Below are 24,014 nucleotides of genomic sequence, written 5' to 3' on the forward strand. Positions count from 1 at the left end.
GTGGGGAGGCAGAGGCAGGCGGATCACTGTGAGCTTGAGGCCAGCCTGGTCTACAAAGCTAGTCCAGGACAGCCAAGACTACACAGAGAAACCCTGTCTTGAAAAACTAAAACAAACAAACAAATAAAGGCAGCTGTAGAGATAGTGTGAAGGCTAAAGTTATGTTTTAAGTTTTATGTTACTGTGCTTACGAAGTCTATAAAACCAAAATGCCTCTAACCTGTATTTCCCATTTACCCAAGGACAGATAACTTCCTGGAATGCTAGGGCTGTTCATGTAAGATCACAGGCCACTTCTATAAACCAGATTGGTTGCCTCAACTGCACAGGATGTGCAGGAAGGTGCATCCGGATGTATGTTTGCTCCCAATTGGACCAAGGCAGAAGTACATAGCCTTGTTGGGTTTGCCTTTATAAGTATCTAGCTAACCTAATTCAGGGTCATTCTCTGGGAATCCTGGGTATGGACCTGGCCACTGTCCATCATCCTGCCAGTATATAATAAAGCTCACTATAAATTTGGCCCAAAAATTGTGTCAACCTGCCAGCCCTCAAATAAAGACACAGAGACTTACTATTATTTATTATAGCTTAGGCCTTTGCTGGCTACCTCCCAGCTGGCTCCCCTAACTTAAATTAACCCATTTATTCTCGTCCACTTTGCTACCTGGCCCATTACTTCTCACTCAGCCCTGGTACTTCTGACTTCCTCTGTGTTCTTCCCACTGTTTGTTCCTATCTCTCCCAGAAGTCCCGCCTTTCCCAGCTATTGGCCGTTAGCTCTTTATTAAGCCAATCAGAAGGTGATGGGGGTGTATGTTTACAAACTACTAAGGCAGGTGATGATGCATGAAAATAAGAACTCAACATTTGAGTAATGCAAAGACAACCTTTACAAAGTGCACAAAAAGGCCGGGCGTGGTGGCACACGCCTTTAACCCCAGCACTCCGGAGGCAGAGGCAGGCGGATCGCTGTGAGTTCGAGGACAGTCTGGTCTATAAAGCGAGTCCAGGACAGCCAAGGCTACACAGAGAGACCTTGTCTCGAAAAAACCAAACAAAACAAAACAAAAAACAAAGTGCACAAAAAGATTATTCCAACACATAAGGAATGCTGGGAAGTGTAGTCTTTCAGCAGGAAGCTATCAAACACTGTCTTGCTGAGGGTGCTACCCACCTGTGCTATATATAACTGGGAGGGGGCAGTGCATATGTAGGCAAGACTCGCTGGGTGCACTGCGACTGTTGCTTCCCCAGCTAGTGGAGTCTCCTGTCCCGTGCCACCTACTTACAAGTGTCTGCCAGTCATACCGGGAGGCGGGAGAAGAGGAGCACTGTGGGTCAGCACTGGGAAAAGTGAGCACTTCCTGACAATGGGTTGGAAAGTGTAAATATTCTCCTGCCTCTAGATGCTTGTAGAGCTACTATGGAGACTCCTCCATTCTGGGCTTGGGCCAGCAGTGGCAGCCCTTCTTCTGACATGGGGACCTTGACTCTGGTCTCGAGTATAGGAGTTCTTGTCATGCAGACAGCATGAGTGGGCACATCTTGTGCTTCTGGGATCCTGGATTTAAAGGTGAGGCATACTTTGCAATGGCAAACCCACAGACCCCCTCATGTCATTGAAAATTCCAATTCCACCAAGGCTACATGACAAACCTTTGTCCATCCTACCTGTATACTTAGACACATTTTTTCAATATAAAAAGTATTTTGTGCCAGGTGTGGTGGCACACGCCTTTAATCCCAGAGAGGAGGCAGAGGCAGGCAGATCGCTGTGAATTCGAGGCCAGCCTGGTCTACAAAGTGAGTCCAGGACAGCCAAGGCTACACAGAGAAACCTTGTCTTGAAAAACAAACAAAAAGAAGAGGAGGAGGGTGTACTGGAGCTAAAGATGGTTGTGAGCTATCATGTGGGTGCGGCAGTCAAGCCTGGGTCTTCAGCAAGGGCAACAAGGGCTCTTAACTGCTGGGCCAATTCTCTAGCCCTCTTGATTATTCTATTTTTGTTGTTGTTGTTATTGTTGGTGGTGGTTTTGGTTTTTCTAGACAAGGGTTTCTCTGTGTTCACCTTGGTTGTCCTGGACTTTCTTTATAGATCAGGCTTTGGTTTTGTGTGCGTGCGTGCGTGCGTGCGTGCGTGCGTGCGTGTGTGTGTGTGTGTGTGTTTCCTTTCTTTATAACCACATTTATCTTTACAGAGTACCTGGTGTGGGAAAGGAGGGTAAAACAGAGGAGTTATACACACGTTCATATAATTCATTAAGATTGGTTATTTTTAATGTAACTTCTGTGTCCTTTCCCCTTCCAGCCAGACTTACACATTATGGCTGTGCAGTATCCACAGGCCCTAAAGATACAAGATGCCTAAGATAACGTACACATCCAGGCCTCTTGTTCCTCTTGCTACCTCGGGTACCCTTAGTTATAAGACCTTAGGAAGAATCCATGCTGGCCCTGCCAGTGCAATGGTGATACTGATTCTTCAGACCCTGTAGGCTGTGATCCCACAGAGCGGATGCTGCCAACACTACTGGCATCCTAGCCGTGGCCCTAGCTGTGCTTCCTGCAGACCTGGCTTCCTGGCAATGCCTGCGTGCTGGAGGCTGCCAGTGTGAACTGCATATTGAGTGAATAAGGACACCTCAGCACAGCTAGGTGCGGTCTCTCCTCTGTAGACACTGCAAATCTTTCCTCTCTTTACGTTGTAGCTGTGACCCCTACTTGTCCTGAAGTGGTGTCAATCTGAAACCAAAGCCTGTTTCTGCAAACAAGTCAGCAAGCAGTCCCCCTGCCACCCTCACACCCGTAGGCATTAGACATTGTTCGCCTCTCCTCTGAAACCTTGGGGAACCCCAGGGCTACAAATTTGGCACTTTGCAATCAGTGTGTCATGCAGTATGTGAGCCTTCCTCTGTCATATAAAGTGTGTGACGTTAACCAGATTTGAAGGACCACATGCCTACCTATGCTGGCATGTGATTCATACCTGGTATTAGAGGCGGTTCGATCACCAGTACTAGTGTATGTGGTTACAGACAGTTGTAAGAGTCTTTTTGTGTGAGGATGCATGTGCCCAGCCATATGTGCAGCTATGCATTATCATGTGGACAAACTGTTATGAATGGGTCATGACAAACGGTGAGCATGATGGGATGGGTGGGCGGGGCTGAGAATGAGCTGCGGAGGCACAGGTGGAGGGTGGAGACCTGGTACAGGCAGATCCTGAGGAAGCAAATGTTTCTAGGACGTGCACAGTCAATGACTGAATGGGATGTTGTGTGTCCTCGATGGGGTAGGAGTAGAAGTCAGAGTCAGGGGGTGAGGGAGGCACAAGGGCTCAGCAGGACATGATGAAGCAGAAGGGCAAGAGGTCAGGAAGTGAGAACCCAGCGGACGCACGGGAGGCAAGGCTTGGTGATGTAGACAGCAGAGATTGGATTGGCCAAGCGGGCCAGGCTAGAGAAAGCCATAGTGAGGAGCCCTCCACCAAATGCAGAGACTAGAAGCCAGAGCAGGCTTGGCAGAGGCCGCACAGTGTGCGTGTGGTTGTGTGTGTGCTTGTTGAGAACTCAGGTTCCAGAGGCCAGAGCAGGGCTGGCAGAAGAAGGCTGTGTGTGTGTGTGTGTGTGTGTGTGTGTGTGTGTGTATGTGTTTTGAGCACTCCTGTTCCTTTTTTCCTCAGGAGGGAAGGAATTTGCCGGTGCTGACTCTTCATATCTCAGGACGAAGTATGTGCCCCTGAAGGCCAGAACTTGAGACTTTCACGTGCTCTTCACGTCAAGATGGTAGAGTTATCCAGAGTAGGAATGAAGAAGTGAATGGGGTGCTTACATAGCCTCCCATGAAGATAAGGCTGCCCCATGGCGTCATTGCCTGTGGAACAAGTGAGCGTCTGGTGGCTTCCTGAAAGAAGACACAGCACGTTTATTGCCTCACTCACCGCAATAAAACAAAACAAACAAAATACTTGAAGAAATGTAAGGAAACAATTAACAAATCTAAGCAGTGGCTTTTTGAATAGAGGATACTTAGGATAGCTCTTTCTTAGCCCCTGACCCTGGCTGAATCTGAGAAGGTTAAAGGAACCTCCGAGAAACTGGGCATGGAGGTGCACACCTTTAATCTTTGTGAGTTCAAGGCCACCCTGGTCTACAAAGTGAGTCTAGGGCAGCCAGGGCTGTTACACAGAAAAACCCTGCCTTGAAAAAAAAAGGAGTCCGGTATGGTGGTGCATGCCTTTAATCTCAGCACTCGGGAGGCAGAGGCTGGTGGATTGCTGTGAGTTCAAGGCCAGCCTGGTCTACAAAGCGAGTCCAAGACAGCCAAGGCTACACAGTGAAACCTTGTCTCAAAAAAAAAAAAAAAACAAAACAAAAATAAACAACCCACAAATGAACCTCTAAGTCCTGTGCATTCTTGGCCCAGGGCTGCTGTGTGATATGGCCTGTCTGTCAGGGAAGATTTAAGTGCCCATGTCAGCCATAAGCAGGTGAAACTGCTGTGCACACTCACACTTGCTTTTCAATTTTTTCTTTCTTTCTTTCTTTCTTTTTTCTTAATTGGATTTGGCTATATAGCCTTGATTGGCTTAGTACTTACTATGTAGGCCAGGCTGGCCTTGAACTCACAATGACCCTCTCTCAGAGGCTCTGGAGTAGTGAGACTATAGGCATATACCATACTTGGTTTTTAAAAGTTGTTTATTGTATTTTAGGAGAGAAGTCTTTAGCTTAGCTGGCCTTGAGGTTGCTATGTTGCTAAAACTGTCTTTGACCTAATCTTCCTAATTCATCTCCTCAATCCTGGATTACAGGCAGGTACCAACACACCTGGTTCACACAGGGCTGTTTTTGAAGCTAAGGCTAGTACCATCTGCCTGTTTCGAACCCAGTTTCTCCCCTACAGCCTATACCTGTGACCCACAAAGCTCCATACTTATTTATTTATATTATATGTATAGATGTATGGATCCTTTTATTTTTTTTATTTTTTTGAGACAGGGTTTCTCTGTGTAGCCCTGGCTGTCCTGGAGTAGCTTTGTGGACCAGGCTGGCCTCGAACTCAGAACGATCCGCCTGCCTCTGCCTCCCTGAGTGCTGGGATTAAAGGCATGTGCCACCATACCCTGCCTTAGATGGATGTACAGAGTATGGGAGCCCCTCGGAACTGGAGTTATAGACTGTTGATAAACACCATGACGGTGCTGGGAATTGGACCACAGACCCCTGGAAAAGCAGTCAGCACTCTTCAACACTGAGCCATCTCTCCAGTCCCTAGGCTCCATCTTCACCAACTGTGACCACCACATGGGTACCTACCACAGCAGAAAGGACTTCTCCAGTGTAGGTGACAGATATGTGTCCCATGCTCCAGCAGCTCCTTTCCACACTGCATGTCCTACCCCACCTGCTTTGCTTGCTGGGACCAATGCCTGAGTCTCCGGCAGCTGCAGCCCAGGACATGGCCACCTGTGCAAGGAGATCTAAGACTGTGATACTTGCAGGCCCTACAGAATGTACTGCATCAGGGGCAGGTACTAAAAGGCAGTCTCCTGCCTCCATGGGAACTATGCAGCAACAGCTAGGGAGTTCAGTCAAGGAATCTGGAATCAGGAGGGATGAAATCTCTAGTCAGCTTCCTAAAGTCCAGATACAGAGTTACAAGATGGACTGCCCAGCCGGGTGTAGTGCCTCACGCCTTTAATCCTAGCACTCGGAAGGCAGAGGCAGGCTGATCTTTGTGAATTTGAGGCCAGCTTGGTCTACAAAGCCAGTCTAGGACAGCCAAGGCTACACAGAGAAACCCTGTCTTGAAACCGCCCCCCAAAAAGATGGACTGCCTGAGTTTTGTGTCCAGTAGTCACGGAGCGGAGGGCGTCTCTGGCTAGGCTAATGCTGACTGCTGTGGGAGGGAACTGATTGTATTGTCCTGGACACAATACAGAGTACCTCAAAGTACTATCCTGGGGATTGGACCAGATCAACAGCTTGGCTTGGCATAAGAGAGCCATGATAGTGCAAGGTGAGGCCAAGTGGGCACGTGCATGGGCAACAGGTAAAGGAAGGGGTTAGGCTGTGACAGGAAGTTGAACTTACCCAGAACAAGGAACCCTAGTGCTTCTCTATCCACCTACACACACTGAGGTTGAGGCTCTGCTTTCTTGGGAGCCCATGCACAGAATCTAGGATGCAGATCATTCAAATGACTGAATGACCTCCTAGTGTAGAGGTCTAAGGGGCCTGTTGGTGGACAGAGCACTTGCTGTGGGGAACTGGGGAGAAGGAATGGGTCAGTAGGGTCCTGATACTGAACCCACATCCTCTGGGGCCCCTAGTCAGAACTGGAGTAGTGTGTGGATTCCTGTGAGGGGTGTTACCTGGTGAGGCCTCCCTCCCAGGCGTAGGTTGGGTGCAGGGCGGGAGGAGACCAGGCACGAACATTCTTCAGCGTATCGCCCATCTGGTTTGCAGTACTATAGGAACCAGGGGCTTGGGCTTCTGTGGTTCTGTGTTCTGTGTGATTCCCTCTTTACCTGTGAGCCCTATCTACTACACAGGGGAGTCTGATTGCCTCCCACAGGTTATGCCTGTGGCCCGGACATAGCAGTCATACATTTGGAGCAAGATCAGGAATGGCTACCATGGTATTGAGCCATAAGGGGAGTCCCAAGAGACTACAGCTTAGATATGGGATTGCCTTAGATATGACCCTGCCTTACCAAGTATAGCAAATCTGGCCCACAGCAGGCTTCACAGGGACCCAGGTCTAGAAAACCTGGTTTAATGCAATAAGGCGCTGGGATATGGCGGCCCTAGCCTCTATGCAAGTAACTATTTAGATCATCCGGTGTGTGCTCATGAGTACATGTTTACTTGTACATGTCTGTGGGCACCTGGGTGGTACCCAGAATATTGCCTTGATGCTATCGATGCTATTGGTTAGGACTGAACAGACTTCACAGGGAAGTACTAGTGAGCTGGTGAGTGTTTAGCAGCTGGCTAGGGACGTAGCTCAGTTGATCGAGTGCTTGCCTGGCATCCATGAAGCTCTGGGTTTTATCCCCTGTACATTATTCAGATATGGAGGCATGCATTCACGTGTGCAACACACACACACACACACACACATACACACACCCCTTACCTAAGACGAAGCAGGAGGGTGAGTTTAAAGTTAGTCTCAAAAATCAAAAACAAAAAAGAAACTGTCTAGTGTTAGGGGGACTGATTTGAAGCCTGCATCCGTTTTCAAGGTGTAACCTACCCTGGCTACTTTCAGTATATGTACCATTTGACAACCCATTGGCAAGGATTTTGCATGTTTCCTAATTGTTTTTTTCTTTTAGACAGAGTCTTATTATGTAAGTCCAGGCTGGCTTTGAACTCATGGTGATCCCAGGCCTAGGTCTGACAACCAGTTCTTGTAAATCTCTCACCATGTCAGAATTGTTTGAGGCAGGTGAAGGGTCTGAGAAAGGTTGGGATGAAGGTCATTAGGTTATCAACCAAGGTTCCTTTGGTACCTACGCCCTTCTCGACAGAGGAAGGCTCAGATATTATGGGTGTGGGGCCGGTGTTGTGGTGTATGCTGGCTTTGCCTCTTCCCTAGGATGGGGTACATACCCTACTTCTCCACCTCAGTGCCTGTTTATCTAGTCAAAGGCTACTGTAGGCTGGAGAGAGAAGGCTCATAGGTTAAGGCTCATAGGTCCTCTGCCTTTGCAGAGGACCAGAGTTCAGGTCCAGCTCCAGAGAATCCAACGCTGTCATCTGAACTCCACAGGCACCTGCACACACATTGCATGCCTTCACACACATGTTCCAGCACACATGGCCATACCCACTGTAATCTCCATTCCCTTTGGGGATTTCCACCATGCACTAATTACCCGTATCAGATGAATACTGAACCTAGTGGCTCCCTTCCTGTGACTTCTCCACAACCCGTCTTTTGCCTCAGGTGACAGCTACTAGTTGATATGGCCCCAGTCATGTGCCCAGTGGAGCTGAGGATCTCAGGACATGTTTCATCTTGAGTTAGTTCCAGCCCCAGGCTGCAGAGCAGGCAACATGGGCCATGGGCATGTCTAGAAACCCAGGCTAGGTGAAAGGGGGTATTAGGGTCTCAAGGACCCTTCTGGAACAGTAGGAAGTAGGGTTCAGGCTGGGGCTGAGCTATATGGGCCTAAAGTAGAGGGTCTCAGTTCGAAGATCCCTGCCTCCCAGCATCCTTGATCAGTGACTTACTTGGGTTGCTAGAGTCTGGGTAGGTATGACACTCAGCATTGCTCTAGAAGTTGCAGATGGCCAAAGAAGTTCAGTGGATCTGTAGTAGGGCAAATGCAGCCTGAAGCCATCTTGCAGAAGAGCTGGTACAGGCAAGAGTGGAGGGCCAGGAACTGTGGTGAAAGGCACAGAGTAACTGGAGCCCCCTAGAGAGATGTGGCTGGGCTTTACTGGGGCAGGCACGTGGTAGGATTAAATCAGAAAGGAAAGCTGAGGCCAGAACAAAGGTGTTTGGGCCGGGACTTGCGTCATTACCAGATTCAAGATCCTGTGAGGTATGCGCTGCAGTAAAATTCAGGGGGGGCGGGGCCTGATCCCAGTCTGGGTTCATTGAAGGTTAGGGCTGGGGTCCAGAGTTGTGCTGGAGACTTGGGGCAGAGTCAGAAGTTACATTCCTGACCAGATAGCCTGATGTCCAGAGTTGGACCACCGTCTAGCACCGAATGGCCAGGCCCTGGGCAAGAAGGCAGCCAATCTCCTGGCCCCAAAGGAGGAAAACTTTAGAGCACATATGCCACTCATGCCAGCAGCTGATAGCTAACTACAGATGCCAGCCAAAAAAGGAGCCTGGCACAGCTGGAGAAAGTAAGCAGCTATGTGCACTGGCTGCTCCTCCAAAGGACTTAGGTTCAATTCCCAGCACCCACATGACAGCTCTGTAACTCCAGTTCCAAAGGATCTGATGCTCTTCTCTGGCCTCTGGTGGCACCAGACACGGATATGGTTCACAGGTATACATGCAGACAAAACATTCATACGTGTAACATAAAAAAAAAAAAAAGGACCGTGAACAACCCCCCACTCACCCCGGGTAACACTATAGTGACCAAGGAGTCTCATCTTGAGAACTCACTGAGTGCCCTCTATGTGACTCTATGATGTCCCTTATTGGCCGTCTAACCTTGAGGAAAGAGCTATCATGAACCCCCTTGACACCCTCAGAGTCCTTAACCCCACTCCACTCCCACCTTTATCTTTGAGCGATCTAAAATTCTGATCCATCCCTAGGTTACCCAAAGGGCTCTCTAGGCGGCTGGAGACTCTACTCCAGCGACTGGGAAAATCCAGGAGCTTGGCTGCCCCGCCCCCCCCCTCCCCGTTCCCTTTGGTAAGACGGAAAGTTTTCCTTTGAAGAACTTCGGCTTTCCCACGGGCGCCTGCAGCTTTTAGTAATCTTTACTTGATCTCCAGCAGTCTGTTCATAGCTGGAGCACTCAAAGCAAGCCTTACGGACCCTGGACCCACCCTCTTCCCGCCTGATGTCCCAGGGGTCTGGGTGGGGCGCGCGCCTAGTGGGTGCGCGCATTCCAACTCTCCGCTCCCAGCTGCCAGAGGCCTGGAAAGCCCGGAATGGATTAACAGGCACAAGATTCGGATTCACTCGCTGCCGCTCTGGTCCAGGGTCTGACATCCAGATCCCATCATCTGCGTAACTGAATAGCCACGGCTCATTTTAATCAGGAAACAGGCAACGCTTCTCGGAACCCATTTGCTGTAGTGGCTATGGACTGTCCTCATGTCCTATGGAGCTCCTCAGAGCTGTGCTTTCAGGCAGTAGTGTTTGGTCTTCCCAGTACTTCCCAAAGCTCAGAGCTCAATCTTAGTCTGTCCTTGGAGATGGAAAAGGTGCAAGCTGAAATTCTATTGGACCTGTGGTGAGGTTTTTGGATGACCACTGCTGATGCTGTAACCGTGTAGCTGATTTGACATTGGTTTCCATAGTGACGCCAAGGCCAAAGGCCATAAGCTCCTTAAGAGCCACCTTGCCTCCCAGATCTCAAAGATCATAAACCAATTCCTTACCTCTGCTATTCCCACGACTCCACGAGCCCTCTTCCTATCACCTAACGAGTCAGCTCTCCATCTTCCGCTGGACTTAAGGGATACAATGAAGATACGTGGACCAGGCTGGTCCCTGTCTCTGAGCAGCCTACTCCACTTTCTCCCTTTACATATTAGCTCTTCTAACTAAACTGCTTTTTTGCTAAATACACCTCTGATACTCTGCTAGATAAATCCCACCTTAAAGAAACTGTGTAGCCGGGAGCGTGGTGGCACACGCCTTTAATCTCAGCACTTGGGAGGCAGAAGCAGGCAGATCGCTGTGAGTTCGAGGCCAGCCTGATCTACAAAGTGAGTCCAGGACAGCCAAGGCTAACACAGAGAGACCCTGTCTCGAAAACAACAATAACAACAAAAAAAGAAAGAAAGAAAGAAAAGAAAAGAAACTGTGTAACGTGGCCAGTGTCTGGTTCTTGGGGTGAGGGTTGTCTGCAGAGGGCAGGGGTAAGGGTTGTGGGCTCTGGCCTCAGTTATAATCCTGGCTAAAATCCACTCCATGTTTTCCTTCCTTCCCTGCTCTCCAACTTTACTCAAAGTCGTCAGACTCTCAGATTGTGGAGGAGTGACTGCTGGAAGGACCCTGGGACGACTGAGGGCCTGGAGGCAAGCCAGCCCAGCACCTACACGGTCAGGGTCAGCCTCAACCAAGGGAGGTGGTGGGATTTGTCTCTAGATCCTTTCTCTCCCCTTACCTCCATTTTACCTCTCTTCAGGATGGAGTGGGCCTCAGGAGAACCAGGGAGGGCCAGGCAGGGACAGCCTGTGCCATGGGAACTTCTTCGCCTGGGCCTACTTCTAAGTGGTAAGGGGGCCTGGTGAGGCCTAAGGTTGTGGGATGTGGTGATAGGTCCAGGGGTGGTTGGCTGTCCCAGGGGCCCAAGGGATGGATGGGACTACCCAATAGAAGAAGCACTGCTGAACTGGTTGACCCACTGCCCACCCCTCACCCCACCCTCCAGTGCTGGCTGCCACATTGGCCCAGGCCCCGTCCTTGGATGTGCCTGGTTGTTCTCGAGGAAGCTGCTACCCAGCCACCGGTGACCTGCTGGTGGGCCGCGCAGACAGACTGACTGCCTCATCCACATGTGGCTTGCACAGTCCTCAACCTTACTGTATTGTCAGTCATCTCCAGGTGCCGCTGGGGACTGGGTGAGAAGCTGGGTCAGGGTGGGGTTGGCAGCAGCTAAGGTCACTCGCTGAGCCTCACCTCCACCCAAACCAGGATGAGAAGAAGTGTTTCCTGTGTGACTCTCGGCGCCCCTTCTCTGCTCGAGACAACCCAAACAGCCATCGGATCCAGAATGTGGTCACCAGCTTTGCGCCACAGCGCCGGACGGCCTGGTGGCAATCGGAGAACGGTGAGGCCTGAGTAGGTCGTTAGAGTGGTCAGGGCTTGTATATCAGTGAACCTCAACACCTTGACCTCTGCTTCCGGCTGCAGGTATCCCAATGGTCACCATCCAGCTGGATCTGGAAGCTGAATTCCATTTCACCCATCTCATCATGACTTTCAAGGTGCCTCATGTCAGACAGCGGAACCTGCCTGAATTGCTCTGCTTTGCTCCCCAGTGGCCCTGGGCAGAGCCCCAGCTCCACACCCAAGCTTCCCTGAGCTTATGTGTTGTGTCCAGATGACTCGCTTTGTAGACCAGGCTGGCCCTCAAACTCACAGAGATCCACCTGCCTCTGCCTCCCTGAGTGCTGGGGTTACCGGCGTGCGCCACCACACCTAGCTTGCACATGCTGTCTTGTGGTCCATGCTCCCTGGGCCTCCTGAGACTGCTTTCCTCCCTCCCTGCTCTGATCTTTGCCTTGCACTGTCACTCCCACCTGACTGTGAGCTGCTTGGCGGTGACCATGACTGAGCTAGGCTTTCAGTAGCCTAGGTTGGACCAAGATCCTGGTTCCTCCTGATCAGACATGTCCTCCTTCCCCACCCAGACATTTCGCCCTGCTGCCATGCTGGTGGAGCGCTCTGCAGATTTTGGTCGCACTTGGCATGTGTACCGATATTTTTCCTATGACTGCGGGGCGGACTTTCCGGGCGTCCCGCTGGCTCCGCCTCGGCACTGGGATGATGTTGTTTGTGAATCCCGCTACTCAGAAATCGAGCCATCCACTGAAGGCGAGGTAAGGGCTGCGATCTGGCCACGGACAGGGAACAAGGATCAGGGGGGTTTGTGATGGACCTGAAGCAAGGTCCATTATCTCTGTGTACTTCCTGTCCTGCCAGGTCATCTATCGCGTGCTGGACCCTGCCATCCCTATTCCAGACCCCTACAGCTCACGGATTCAGAGTGGGTATTCTACACTTGAAACTGGCACAGTCCCAGTGTCCGGATGGGGACTATTTGGGGCCTCAGTAACTATTTTAGGTGCTTCCTAGAGCAGATGCCAAGCCCAGTTTAGCTCTGCTTTAGCAGTAGAAAAGAGGTCTCCCAAGGTGACCTTGGCAGCCGCAACCCCTGGGTGGGTATGAGGCTACAGGGGCCTGCCCCCCCCCCCACTTGGACTCAATCCCTCACCCTTTCTTAGACCTTTTGAAGATCACCAACCTACGAGTGAACTTGACTCGGCTTCACACACTGGGAGACAACTTGCTTGACCCTCGGCGGGAGATCCGGGAAAAATACTATTATGCCCTTTATGAGCTTGTTATCCGCGGCAACTGCTTCTGCTATGGGCATGCCTCACAGTGCGCCCCTGCCCCAGGGGCGCCGGCCCATGCTGAAGGCATGGTAAGGGCCCTGGGATGACTGGAACAGGGTTGGGGAGAGGGACAGGCATTTCTGGATGGTGACATCAACCTTCCTGCGTTATCTGCACAGGTGCATGGGGCCTGTATCTGCAAGCACAATACCCACGGTCTCAACTGTGAGAAGTGTCAGGACTTCTTTCAGGACCTTCCCTGGCATCCTGCTGAAGATGGCCATACTCATGCCTGTCGGAGTGAGTGACACACAGAACTCTAGCCTGGCTATGCCCTAGTTAAAGCCAAAAGCCAAAAAAGGTCAGGCCCTAAAAACCTAGGCTTTTGTCTAAAGGGTACCCAGGCCTTGGTATCCCTGATGACCATCAACCCTCTTTTTTGTTGTTGTTGTTTTTTACTTTGTTTTTGTTTTTCGAGACAGGGTTTCTCTGTGTAGCCTTGGCTGGACTCACTTTGTAGACCAGGCTGGCCTCGAACTCACAGGGATCCACCTGCCTCTGCCTCCCGAGTGCTGGGATTAAAGGCGTGCGCCACCACGCCCGGCTCCCTCAACCCTCTTGTATATTCTGGCTACCAGTCCCATATATACATACATACAAACATACAAACATACACATATATAGATTATCTTTTCTTATTTTTGGTTTCTCTGAGACAGCGTTTCTCTGTTACACAGAGCCCTGGCTGTCCTGAAACCTTGAAGTCCTTAAGCTATCACCCACAAATTCTGGTACCATAATGTAACGATACTACCTCCCCCCCTCCACACGTGTCCCTTATCCTAAGGACCTGCCTTCTCAATTGGCCTTTGTCTTCTCCCAGAGTGTGAGTGCAACGGGCATACTCATAGCTGCCACTTTGACATGGCTGTGTACCTGGCATCGGGAAACGTGAGTGGAGGCGTCTGTGATGGATGTCAGCACAACACAGCTGGGCGCCACTGTGAATTCTGCCGGCCCTTCTTCTACCGTGACCCAACCAAGGACATACGGGATCCGGCTGTGTGCCGTCGTAAGGCTGGGACTGGATGTGAGGGAGAGAAAGCTGAGCCTGAGTCAGGATCTGGGAAGCAAGATTATGGCCCTCGGACATAGGGAATATGTGGCAGACTCAGAACAGGACTCGGGGAAGGTTCCGGATTGACGCTATGCCATTGGGACAGGATGACTTTGTATTCTCCTCTGTTCTCAGCCTGTGACTGTGACCCTATGGGTTCTCAAGATGGTGGCCGTTGTGATTCCCATGATGACCCTGTGCTAGGGCTGGTCTCAGGCCAGTGTCGCTGCAAAGAACATGTGGTTGGCACTCGCTGCCAGCAATGCCGTGATGGCTTCTTTGGACTTAGTGCCAGTGACCCTCTGGGATGCCAGCGTATGTGCCTCCTGCCTTAACTCTGCCTATGTTGACCTTTAACCCTTGGCCTCTTGTGCCTGATGCAGCTGAACTGGAACACTGCTTTCATTCCCTAAAGTGCTAATGGGTCTCCTTCACTCCAGGTTGTCAGTGTAATTCACGGGGCACAGTGCCTGGGGGCACCCCTTGTGATTCCAACAGTGGAACCTGTTTCTGCAAGCGGCTGGTGACCGGACGTGGCTGTGACCGCTGCCTGGTATGACTGAGGGATCTGGGGTTTTGGGGTCCTGGACTTGTCCTCAAAGCGCATAGCTGAGGGCAAAGTCCAGTGGTGGGTACCAAAAACCTGAACCTAAATCCTCGGTGGAAAGCCTTTGGGCTGGGCGGGGGGATAAGGTGTTCACCTCGGTTCACCTGTCAGTGGCAGAGGCTGGGAGTTTGACTGGACTCCGGGTGGGTGGCCAGGAGGTCTGTTTCTGGCCTCCAGCAATCCCTTTTCCCTAGCCTGGCCACTGGGGCCTGAGCCATGACCTGCTTGGCTGCCGCCCCTGTGACTGCGACGTGGGTGGTGCCTTGGATCCTCAGTGAGTTGCTGGAACAGGGGCTCGGGAGGTGGTCGGGAAGGTGAGGGGTGGTCCTCAAGTAACCTCGGCATTCCTCAGGTGTGATGAGGCCACGGGTCAGTGCCGCTGCCGCCAGCACATGATTGGGCGACGCTGTGAACAAGTACAGCCTGGCTACTTCCGGCCTTTTCTGGACTATTTAACTTGGGAGGCGGAGGATGCCCGTGGGCAGGTGGGAGCATTCACAGGGTGTGGGTGGGGTGGCTAGAGAGGAGGGGTTGTGGGTGGGGTCTTGGAGGTGATTGGGTACTATCCAGTCTTGGGGGAGGTCTTGGCAGGAGAAATGATGTTTGGGGCTAATTATGGCAAAATAGGCACTTTCATCCCTACTTTGACTGCGTTGACTCTCAGGGGCTTGAGGTGGTAGAGCGTATGGCGACCAACCGAGAGACTCCATCCTGGACTGGCCTGGGCTTTGTGCGGATGCGGGAAGGTCAGGAAGTGGAGTTCCCCGTGACCTCTTTGCCAAGGGCCATGGACTATGACCTGCTACTGCGCTTCGAGCCCCAGGTTAGACCCTGTGGTGGCAGACCTATGCTGGCGTTCTGGCTGTAAAGCATCCGCTCCAGTGTTCTCTTTCCCTCAGGTTCGTGAGCAATGGGCGGAGCTGGAAGTGACCGTGCAGCGTCCAGGGCCCGTGTCTGGCCGCAGTCCATGTGGGCATGTGCTGTCCAAGGACGACCGTGTTCAGGGGATGCTTCAGCCAAACACCAGGTGAGCGCGCCGCCGCCGTAAGGACTGAAGGGCCTCATCACCTGAGACACCCTCACTGCTCTTTCATTGGTTCCTTCTGTCGAGTACCTTCTTTTGGGTGCTGTTTGCCAAGGCCATGGCTGTGCTTACAGGAAGGACATAGATAAAACGGGGCCTGCGTTTTCAATGGTATAAGTTTAAGAAGCCAAGACATTAACTGATGGGAAGTCATCCAGTGTCACTCCTGTGATGGTGATGGGTGCAAGGCAGTGGTGTCAGAGGAGGCCTGTGACTGGTCTGGTTAAGGTTTTGTTACATTCTAGAAGTATTTGTTTCCTGTATCTTTTTTATTACTCTGATGGCTACATCATAGCCCCCTTATCCCACCTTTTTTTTTTTTCCTTTTGGAGAGAGGATTTCATATATCTCAGGCTAGCCTTGAATTCATTATGTAGCTTAGAATAACCTTGAACTTCCACTGTCTACACCTTCCGAGTGTGAAGATTGTAGTAGTGTGCTGTAATGCCGTGTGTGTGTGTGTGTGTGTGTGTGTGTGTGTATCTTTTTTTTCTAGACAAGGTTTCTCTGGCTAGCCTGAAACTCTCTCTGTAGACCAGGCTGGCCTTGAACCTACAGAGATCTAACTCTGCCTCCTCGCTGCTGGCATTAAAGGTGTGTGCGCACCACCACTTGACTCCAATCCAGGATCTTATAACATGTCCCAGGCTAGCCCAAAACTTGTGATTTTCTTGCCTTGGCATCTCAAGTGCTGGAGCTAAAAGGGTGCACCACCCTGTGTAGCTAATGGAACAGATGGAACAATTCTGAGACTCTTTGACTTGAGGGATGAGGCCAGTGAGTGGGTGAATTTCTGTGCCCAGAGTTACTGGGAGGAGTCATTTTGGAGTAAAAATGTGGTTCGAGTGAATTAGTTGTTGGACCTCATGCCTGTAATTTCAGCACCTGGGAGGTGGAGGCAGGATTAGAAATTCAATGTAACACTCAGCGTGGTGATGCATGCCTTTAATCCCAGCACTCAGGAGGCAGAGGCAAGCATCGCTGTGAGTTCGAGGCCAGCCTGGTCTACAAAGTGAGTCCAGGACAGCCAAGGCTACACAGAGAAACCCTGCCTCAAAAAGAAAGAAAGAAAGAAAGAAAGAAAGAAATTCAATGTATTCTTGACTACACAGCACATTCCAAATCTACCTGGAACACATGAGAGCTTGTCTCAAAAAAAAGGAAATGAGTGGACAAAAGGAAAATCTAGGGCTGTGGACAGGGTAAGGAAGCTGAGCAAAAAGAGTGGAGAGGAAAATACAGTGAGCTCATGACATGCCGAGTGCTGGAGCCAGAGAAGAATAGGAAAGTGGCCACTGAGTTTAGCTCCATGGAAGTCACTGTTGACCTTGACACCAAGTGGGCCAGAAGTCCCTTTGGAGTAGAAGACCTGGCAGTGATTACAGGTGTCTCTGTGGATTGATTGGGTGGAAGAGCAAAGCTGAAGTAACACCAGGGGCAGAAGACTCCTGGGTTGGAGGAGGATTCGGGAGTGGAATGAGAGAAGTCACGTGCAGGTTCAGAAGGTGATGCAAGTCACTTCGGAGATGGAAAGAGTGGTGAGATTAGTATCTTAAGGAAAGGACCAGAGGTCTGGGTGTAACAGTGACACCTCCTTCCTAACTAGCACGCACAGCTGTAGCAGGGTCCCATCCTACTACAGAATCAATACAAACTCAGTCACTCACATTTTAGTTTGGTATCTGCCTAAAAAAACAAAACAAGAAAGAAAACCAAGCAACCAAACGAAAATTCAAAAACCAGGCCTGGAGGGGATGAAGAGATGGCTTAGCAGTTAACAGCACTGGCTGCTCTTCCAGAGGTCCCAAGTTCAATTCCCAACAACTACTTGGCAGCTCACAACTGTCTGTAACTCCAGTTCCAGGGGATCTGACACCCTCACTCAGACATACGTGCAGGCAAAACACCAATACACATAAAAGTAAATAATAAATCATTAAAGAAAAGAAATGTGGATTTATAGACAGGAAAAACAGCAACAGACAAACAAAATGAAAAAAACAGGGCAAGAGAGAAGGAGTTAAGAACACTCGCTCTTTTAGAGAACCCAGGTTTGGTTCCCAGCGTCCACATTGGGAGGCTGCCACTGCATGTAATCTAGTTACAAACGATCCAACACCCTCTTCTGGCCTCTGTGGGCACCTGGTCACATGTGGTACACACACACACACACACACACACACACACACACACACACACACACACAGAGAGACACCCTACATGCATACATATGTACCCACATACATACATATATACATACATAACATAAAAATAACAAATGAGAAAAAGACCAGGAGATGTGGGGTTGCCAGGCTCTGTGTTTCCAGTGCTATTGGTCTGTATAGGTGTATGATTCCAGAAAGCCACATTTGTGGGACTCTTCTGTTCAGATTCCACGCCAGGGCCTTAACAGGTATATGCTGGCCTGGTCTGGCCCAGCTGTGGTCTTTGCCTTGATCAATAGGCTTGACTCTGTGAGTGGCAGTGTAAGAGGGTATGAGGGCCCTGAGTGGCATCCTATCCCTGTCTCCCTCTTCCCCATGCCTAGGTTTTTGGTGTTTCCCAGGCCTGTCTGCCTCGAGCCCGGTGTCTCCTACAAGTTGAATCTGAAGCTGATTCGATTGGGTGGACGAGGCCATCCTGAAACCTACTCTGGATCTGGGCTACTCATTGATTCGGTGAACAAGTCTCTCGTGCTCATATCAGCCAGGGTGGCAGGGCCTGTGGGGGTGGAGGATATGGTGGTGGTGATGACTAGGAAGGGTCTGTGACTGAAAAAGCCAGGCCCGTGGTAGTAGCGCTAAGGCACATCCTCTGGCAGTACCAGTGTGGTCCTATGTGCCTGCTCTCTCGCACATCTCTTCAGCTGGTGCTGCTGCCCCGTGTCTTGGTGCTAGAGATGTTCAGCGGGGGTGACGCGGCTGCCCTGGAGCGCCGTGCCACCTTTGAACGATACCGCTGCCATGAGGAAGGTCTGATGCCCAGCAAGACCCCTCTGTCGGAGGCCTGTGCCCCCCTCCTCATCAGCCTGTCCTCCTTCATCTACAATGGTGCCTTGCGTAAGTACTTTGGATAGGGATTTGGTAGGCAGAGGTGGGGACCTAGCCTAACCTGCAATCTGCTCTTCCTCTTCTCATAGCATGTCAGTGTGACCCTCAAGGCTCACTGAGTTCCGAGTGCAATCCTCACGGAGGCCAGTGCCTGTGCAAACCTGGAGTGGTTGGACGCCGCTGCCATGCCTGCGCTACGGGGTACTATGGCTTTGGCCCTGCAGGCTGTCAAGGTATTTGTCTATCTCTTGGTCGCTCCTCTTCTCTTTCTGTTCCCACAATGAGTCTCTCTCTTCCTTCTGGCTTTGCTTTTTCCTTCCTCAACTCTGCCTTGGATCCCTTGGAACTCTTAGGCTGGGGTCTCTTGTACTTTCCTATTTTTCCCCAGCCTTCCCACCCTGACTGCCTCCTGTCAAGTGTCTCCCTTGTCCCCAGCCTGCCAATGTAGTCCCGATGGAGCACTCAGTGCCCTATGTGACGGGACTAGCGGACAATGTCCCTGCCGAACTGGTGCCTTTGGTCTTCGCTGTGACCACTGTCAACGCGGCCAGTGGGGATTCCCCAATTGCCGGCCCTGTGTCTGCAATGGGCGTGCGGACGAATGTGATACGCACACAGGGACTTGCCTGGGCTGCCGTGATTACACAGGGGGCGAGCACTGTGAAAGGTGAGCCTAGAGCAGCCTATGAGTGGTTGGCGGCTGGGCGGGCTGCCTTCAGGCAACACTTATTTATTTCCCTGCAGGTGCATTGCTGGTTTTCATGGGGACCCACGGCTGCCATATGGGGGCCAGTGCCGGCCTTGTCCCTGTCCCGAAGGTCCTGGGAGCCAGCGGCACTTCGCTACTTCTTGTCACCGGGATGGATATTCCCAGCAAATTGTGTGCCACTGCCGACCAGGCTACACAGGTGAGTGTGTGGGGGCCCAGGTATGGGATCAGGGTGACGTGGCTAAGCTAAGCACTCATGGTTTCCTCTTGACCGTGGACAGGGCTTCGGTGTGATGCTTGTGCCCCTGGGCACTTTGGAGACCCGACAAAGCCAGGTGGCAGGTGCCAACTGTGTGAATGCAGTGGAAACATTGACCCCACCGACCCCGATGCCTGTGACCCCCACACGGGGCAGTGCTTGCGTTGTTTACACCACACAGAGGGGCCCCGCTGCGGCCATTGCAAGCCTGGCTTCCATGGGCAAGCCACCCGACAGAGCTGTCACCGTAAGTTGTGGACATGGGAAGAGATGCTTGGGGTGGGCTCTGCTGCAGATAGAGCTCCTTGACTTGTTGTGTCTATCTTGGTTTGCCCAGGCTGTACCTGCAACCTCCTAGGCACAGATCCCCAGCAGTGCCCATCTTCTGACCAGTGCCACTGTGACCCAAGCAGTGGGCAGTGCCCATGCCTCCCCCATGTCCAAGGTCTGAGTTGTGACCGCTGTGCGCCCAACTTTTGGAACTTCACCAGTGGCCATGGCTGCCAGCCTTGTGCTTGCCACCCGAGCCGGGCCAGAGGCCCTACCTGCAATGAGGTATGGAATCCTGGAGAGATCCTGGTAGATGGAGCCAGCTGTCTGCCACAAAGGCTCAACCTTTACTAGAGGCCCTGAGCCTTGCTCTGTTTGTACCCTAGTTCACAGGGCAGTGCCACTGTCATGCCGGCTTTGGTGGGAGGACTTGTTCTGAGTGCCAAGAGCTCCACTGGGGAGACCCTGGCCTGCAGTGTCGTGGTGAGAAATCTGGAGAGACAGGGTGGATAAAGACTATCTTGAATGCATCGCAAGGACCCTAATACCGTGGTCTGTCTTTTCCTACAGCCTGTGATTGCGATCCCAGAGGAATAGACAAACCTCAGTGTCACCGTGCCACAGGCCACTGTAGCTGCCGCCCAGGCGTGTCCGGCGTGCGCTGTGACCAGTGTGCTCGTGGCTTCTCCGGCGTTTTCCCTGCTTGTCACCCCTGCCATGCGTGCTTTGGAGACTGGGATCGTGTGGTTCAGGATTTGGCTGCTCGGACCCGGCGCCTGGAGCAGTGGGCTCGGGAGTTGCAGCAGACGGGTGTGCTGGGTGCCTTTGAGAGCAGCTTTTTGAACATGCAAGGGAAGCTGGGCATGGTGCAGGCCATCGTGGGTGCCCGCAACGCCTCAGCTGCCTCTACTGCAAAGCTCGTAGAAGCCACAGAGGGACTGCGGTACGGATGGGACTAAACACATACAGTGGGATGGAGGAAAGATCCAAGAGTTCTGTACTAAAGCTTATCTAAACACGACCCCTATTGATACAGCCATGAAATTGGGAAGACCACTGAGCGCCTGACTCAGTTAGAAGCAGAGCTAACAGATGTCCAGGATGAGAACTTCAATGCCAACCACGCGCTCAGTGGGCTGGAGAGAGACGGGCTTGCGCTTAATCTCACGCTGAGGCAGCTTGACCAGCATCTGGATATCCTCAAACATTCTAATTTCTTAGGTGAGTTATTAATTAATTAGGCAGGCGGGCCAGGTCACTGTTCAGCCACTAACTGGCCCTTTTGACCCAACTTAGGTGCCTATGACAGCATCCGCCATGCCCATAGCCAGTCTACAGAAGCAGAACGCCGTGCCAACACCTCCACCCTGGCAGTACCTAGCCCCGTGAGCAACTCGGCAGATACCAGGCGTCGGACAGAAGTGCTGATGGGTGCCCAAAAAGAAAACTTCAACCGCCAACACTTGGCCAACCAGCAGGCCCTGGGCCAGCTCTCTGCACATACCCATGCACTGAGCCTGACAGGCATAAATGAGCTGGTGAGGTGCAGGTATGGAGTGGGGAGGTGGGTGGGGATATTCTTCCCACAGAACCATGATTTGTTTTGTGCCTGGCAGGTGTGTGGGGCCCCAGGGGACGCACCCTGTGCTACCAGCCCTTGTGGGGGTGCCGGATGTCGGGATGAGGATGGGCAGCCCCGTTGTGGTGGCCTCGGTTGCAGTGGGGCAGCAGCCACAGCAGACCTAGCGCTGGGCCGGGCTCGGCACACACAGGCAGAGCTGCAGCGGGCACTGGTAGAAGGTGGTGGCATCCTCAGCCGAGTGTCTGAGACTCGTCGGCAGGCAGAGGAGGCACAGCAGCGGGCACAGGCAGCCCTGGACAAGGCTAATGCTACTAGGGGCCAAGTGGAGCAGGCCAATCAGGAGCTTCGAGAACTTATCCAGAGTGTGAAGGACTTCCTCAGCCGTGAGCCTCCCACGTGGCCCAGGCCATGTGGTTGTTTCTCTTGTGTCTGTGTGTACTTGAGTCTCGGGGTCTATAACAGACATGTGTTTATGACCCTGTGTCTGGCCTCTGAGTCCTTGTCCAGTCAATGTCCCTGAGTCTGTACCCCTTATATAGTCCCTGATGTTTGGTTACATCCTTATGTCTATTAGCAAACTCCTATCGCATGTGCAGTCTGAGAATCCACATACCAAGATAGTGTTCCCAAGCTCATGTTGGAGAACCTGCTAAGTCCTTGCCTGTGTCTCCGTAGAGGAGGGAGCTGATCCGGACAGTATTGAAATGGTAGCGACACGGGTGCTAGAACTCTCCATCCCCGCCTCACCGGAGCAGATCCAGCGCCTAGCAAGTGAGATTGCAGAACGTGTCCGAAGCCTGGCAGATGTGGACACAATCCTGGCACACACTATGGGGGATGTGCGTCGGGCTGAGCAGCTACTACAAGATGCGCAGCGGGCACGGTCTGACCCCCAACCCTGGTCCCCATTGTTGAAACCTGGTCCCGATACCTGCAGTCCCTGATCTCCCCCTTTTCCTCAGGAGCCGGGCTGAGGGTGAGAAGCAGAAGGCAGAGACAGTACAAGCAGCACTGGAGGAGGCTCAAAGGGCACAGGGTGCTGCTCAGGGTGCCATCCGGGGAGCAGTGGCTGACACACAGAACGCAGAGCAGACCCTGCACCAGGTGTGGTGTGGTTTCCATAGGGCATCAGTGGGACAAGGTTATGGGCTCGTATTATGGATCTGTTTTGTTTGGTTTGCTACAGGGTCTTACTCTGTAACCCTGGCTGGAACTTTTTTTTTTTTTTTGGTTTTTTGAGACAGGGTTTCTCTGTGTAGCCTTGGCTGTCCTAGACTCGCTTTGTAGACCAGGCTGGCCTTGAACTCACAGTTATCTGCCTGCCTCTGCCTCTGCCTCCCAAGTGCTGGGATTACAGGCGTGCACCACCACGCTCGGCTTGTTTGTTTTGTTTTTTTTTTTTTTAAACAGGGTTTCTCTATGTCACCCTGGCTGTCCTGGACTCACTTTGTAGTCCAGGCTGGCCTCGAACTCACAGCGATCTGCCCACCTCTGCCTCCCGAGTGCTGGGATTAAAGGCATGCGCCACCACGCTCGGCTCCCTGGCTGGAGCTTCTTTCTCCTAATCGATTCCTGGGACTAAAAGTGGATTTGTTAAACCCAGGTGTCTCCGTTACAGGTACAGGAGAGGATGGCAGGTGCAGAGCAGTCCCTGAAGTCGGCTAGTGAGCGTGCTCGGCAATTGGATGCCCTCCTGGAGGCCCTGAAACTGAAACGGGCAGGAAATAGCCTGGCAGCATCTACAGCTGAAGAAACAGCAGGCAGTGCCCAGAGCCGTGCCAGGGAGGCTGAGAAGGTGAGTTGAGGCAAAGCCATTGGGATGGGGTGCGGGTAGTGTAGTTAGGACCCCACTGGACTAGCATACTGACCCTGCCTTTTGTCTCTGCAGCAACTGCGAGAACAAGTAGATGACCAGTACCAAACTGTGAGGGCATTGGCAGAACGCAAGGCTGAAGGTGTTCTGGCGGCACAAGCCAGGGCCGAGCAGCTGCGGGATGAGGCTCGGAGCCTGTTGCAGGCTGCTCAGGACAAGCTGCAGCGATTACAGGGTGAGGACCGTGGTAGGTAGGAACTAGAGAGGTGGGCTTGTGGGAGAAAAGTCTAAACTATTTCTTTACCCTTCTAGAACTGGAGGGCACTTATGAAGAGAATGAACGGGCATTGGAGGGCAAGGCGGCCCAGCTGGATGGGCTGGAAGCCAGGATGCGCAGCGTGCTGCAGGGCATCAACCTGCAGGTCCAGATCTACAACACCTGCCAGTGACCACGCCCTAGGGCTTAACCATGTCCCCAAGCACTGCTCCACACACGCGCGTGTTTCTCCACACATTAAAGAGCTCTTGGGTAGCGAGTGTTTTCAATAAACCAATGTGAACTTCCACCGTGTTGTCTGGACCTTAATGGGAGAGGCCAAGGACTTCTATATATTGTCTTAAGTAGGATTCTAGAAAAGGGCAATGCACCGGAACCCCTCCTCTTTCTTTCCCGCCCTCCTGTAGCTGCCCTTCACTTACAGCTCCCACTCCTGCCGGAAGTGCGTCATCAGCTCGGCGCTCCGC

General features: G+C 52.0%; 1 protein-coding gene across 1 annotated transcript; it reads left to right on the forward strand.

The window, feature by feature from the left end:
• Positions 1-10,767: 10,767 nt before the first annotated feature.
• Lamb2 (laminin subunit beta 2) lies at positions 10,768-23,836 on the forward strand. The gene is made up of 32 exons (XM_051140692.1): positions 10,768-10,932; positions 11,090-11,262; positions 11,353-11,488; positions 11,572-11,645; positions 12,072-12,260; positions 12,364-12,427; positions 12,666-12,868; positions 12,959-13,079; positions 13,663-13,851; positions 14,032-14,211; positions 14,337-14,449; positions 14,698-14,777; positions 14,856-14,988; positions 15,168-15,326; positions 15,403-15,530; positions 18,136-18,265; positions 18,454-18,646; positions 18,727-18,870; positions 19,073-19,304; positions 19,382-19,545; positions 19,628-19,852; positions 19,943-20,160; positions 20,262-20,358; positions 20,446-20,818; positions 20,912-21,096; positions 21,172-21,413; positions 21,492-21,840; positions 22,133-22,340; positions 22,420-22,561; positions 23,076-23,252; positions 23,346-23,505; positions 23,583-23,836. Exons 1-32 carry the CDS (start codon positions 10,845-10,847, stop codon positions 23,717-23,719), a joined length of 5,406 nt encoding a protein of 1,801 aa, XP_050996649.1. The 5' UTR covers positions 10,768-10,844; the 3' UTR covers positions 23,720-23,836.
• Positions 23,837-24,014: the final 178 nt, after the last annotated feature.

Source organism: Acomys russatus, chromosome 32 (genome assembly GCF_903995435.1).
Source record: "Acomys russatus chromosome 32, mAcoRus1.1, whole genome shotgun sequence".
In the NCBI taxonomy this organism is placed as follows: domain Eukaryota; kingdom Metazoa; phylum Chordata; class Mammalia; order Rodentia; family Muridae; genus Acomys; species Acomys russatus.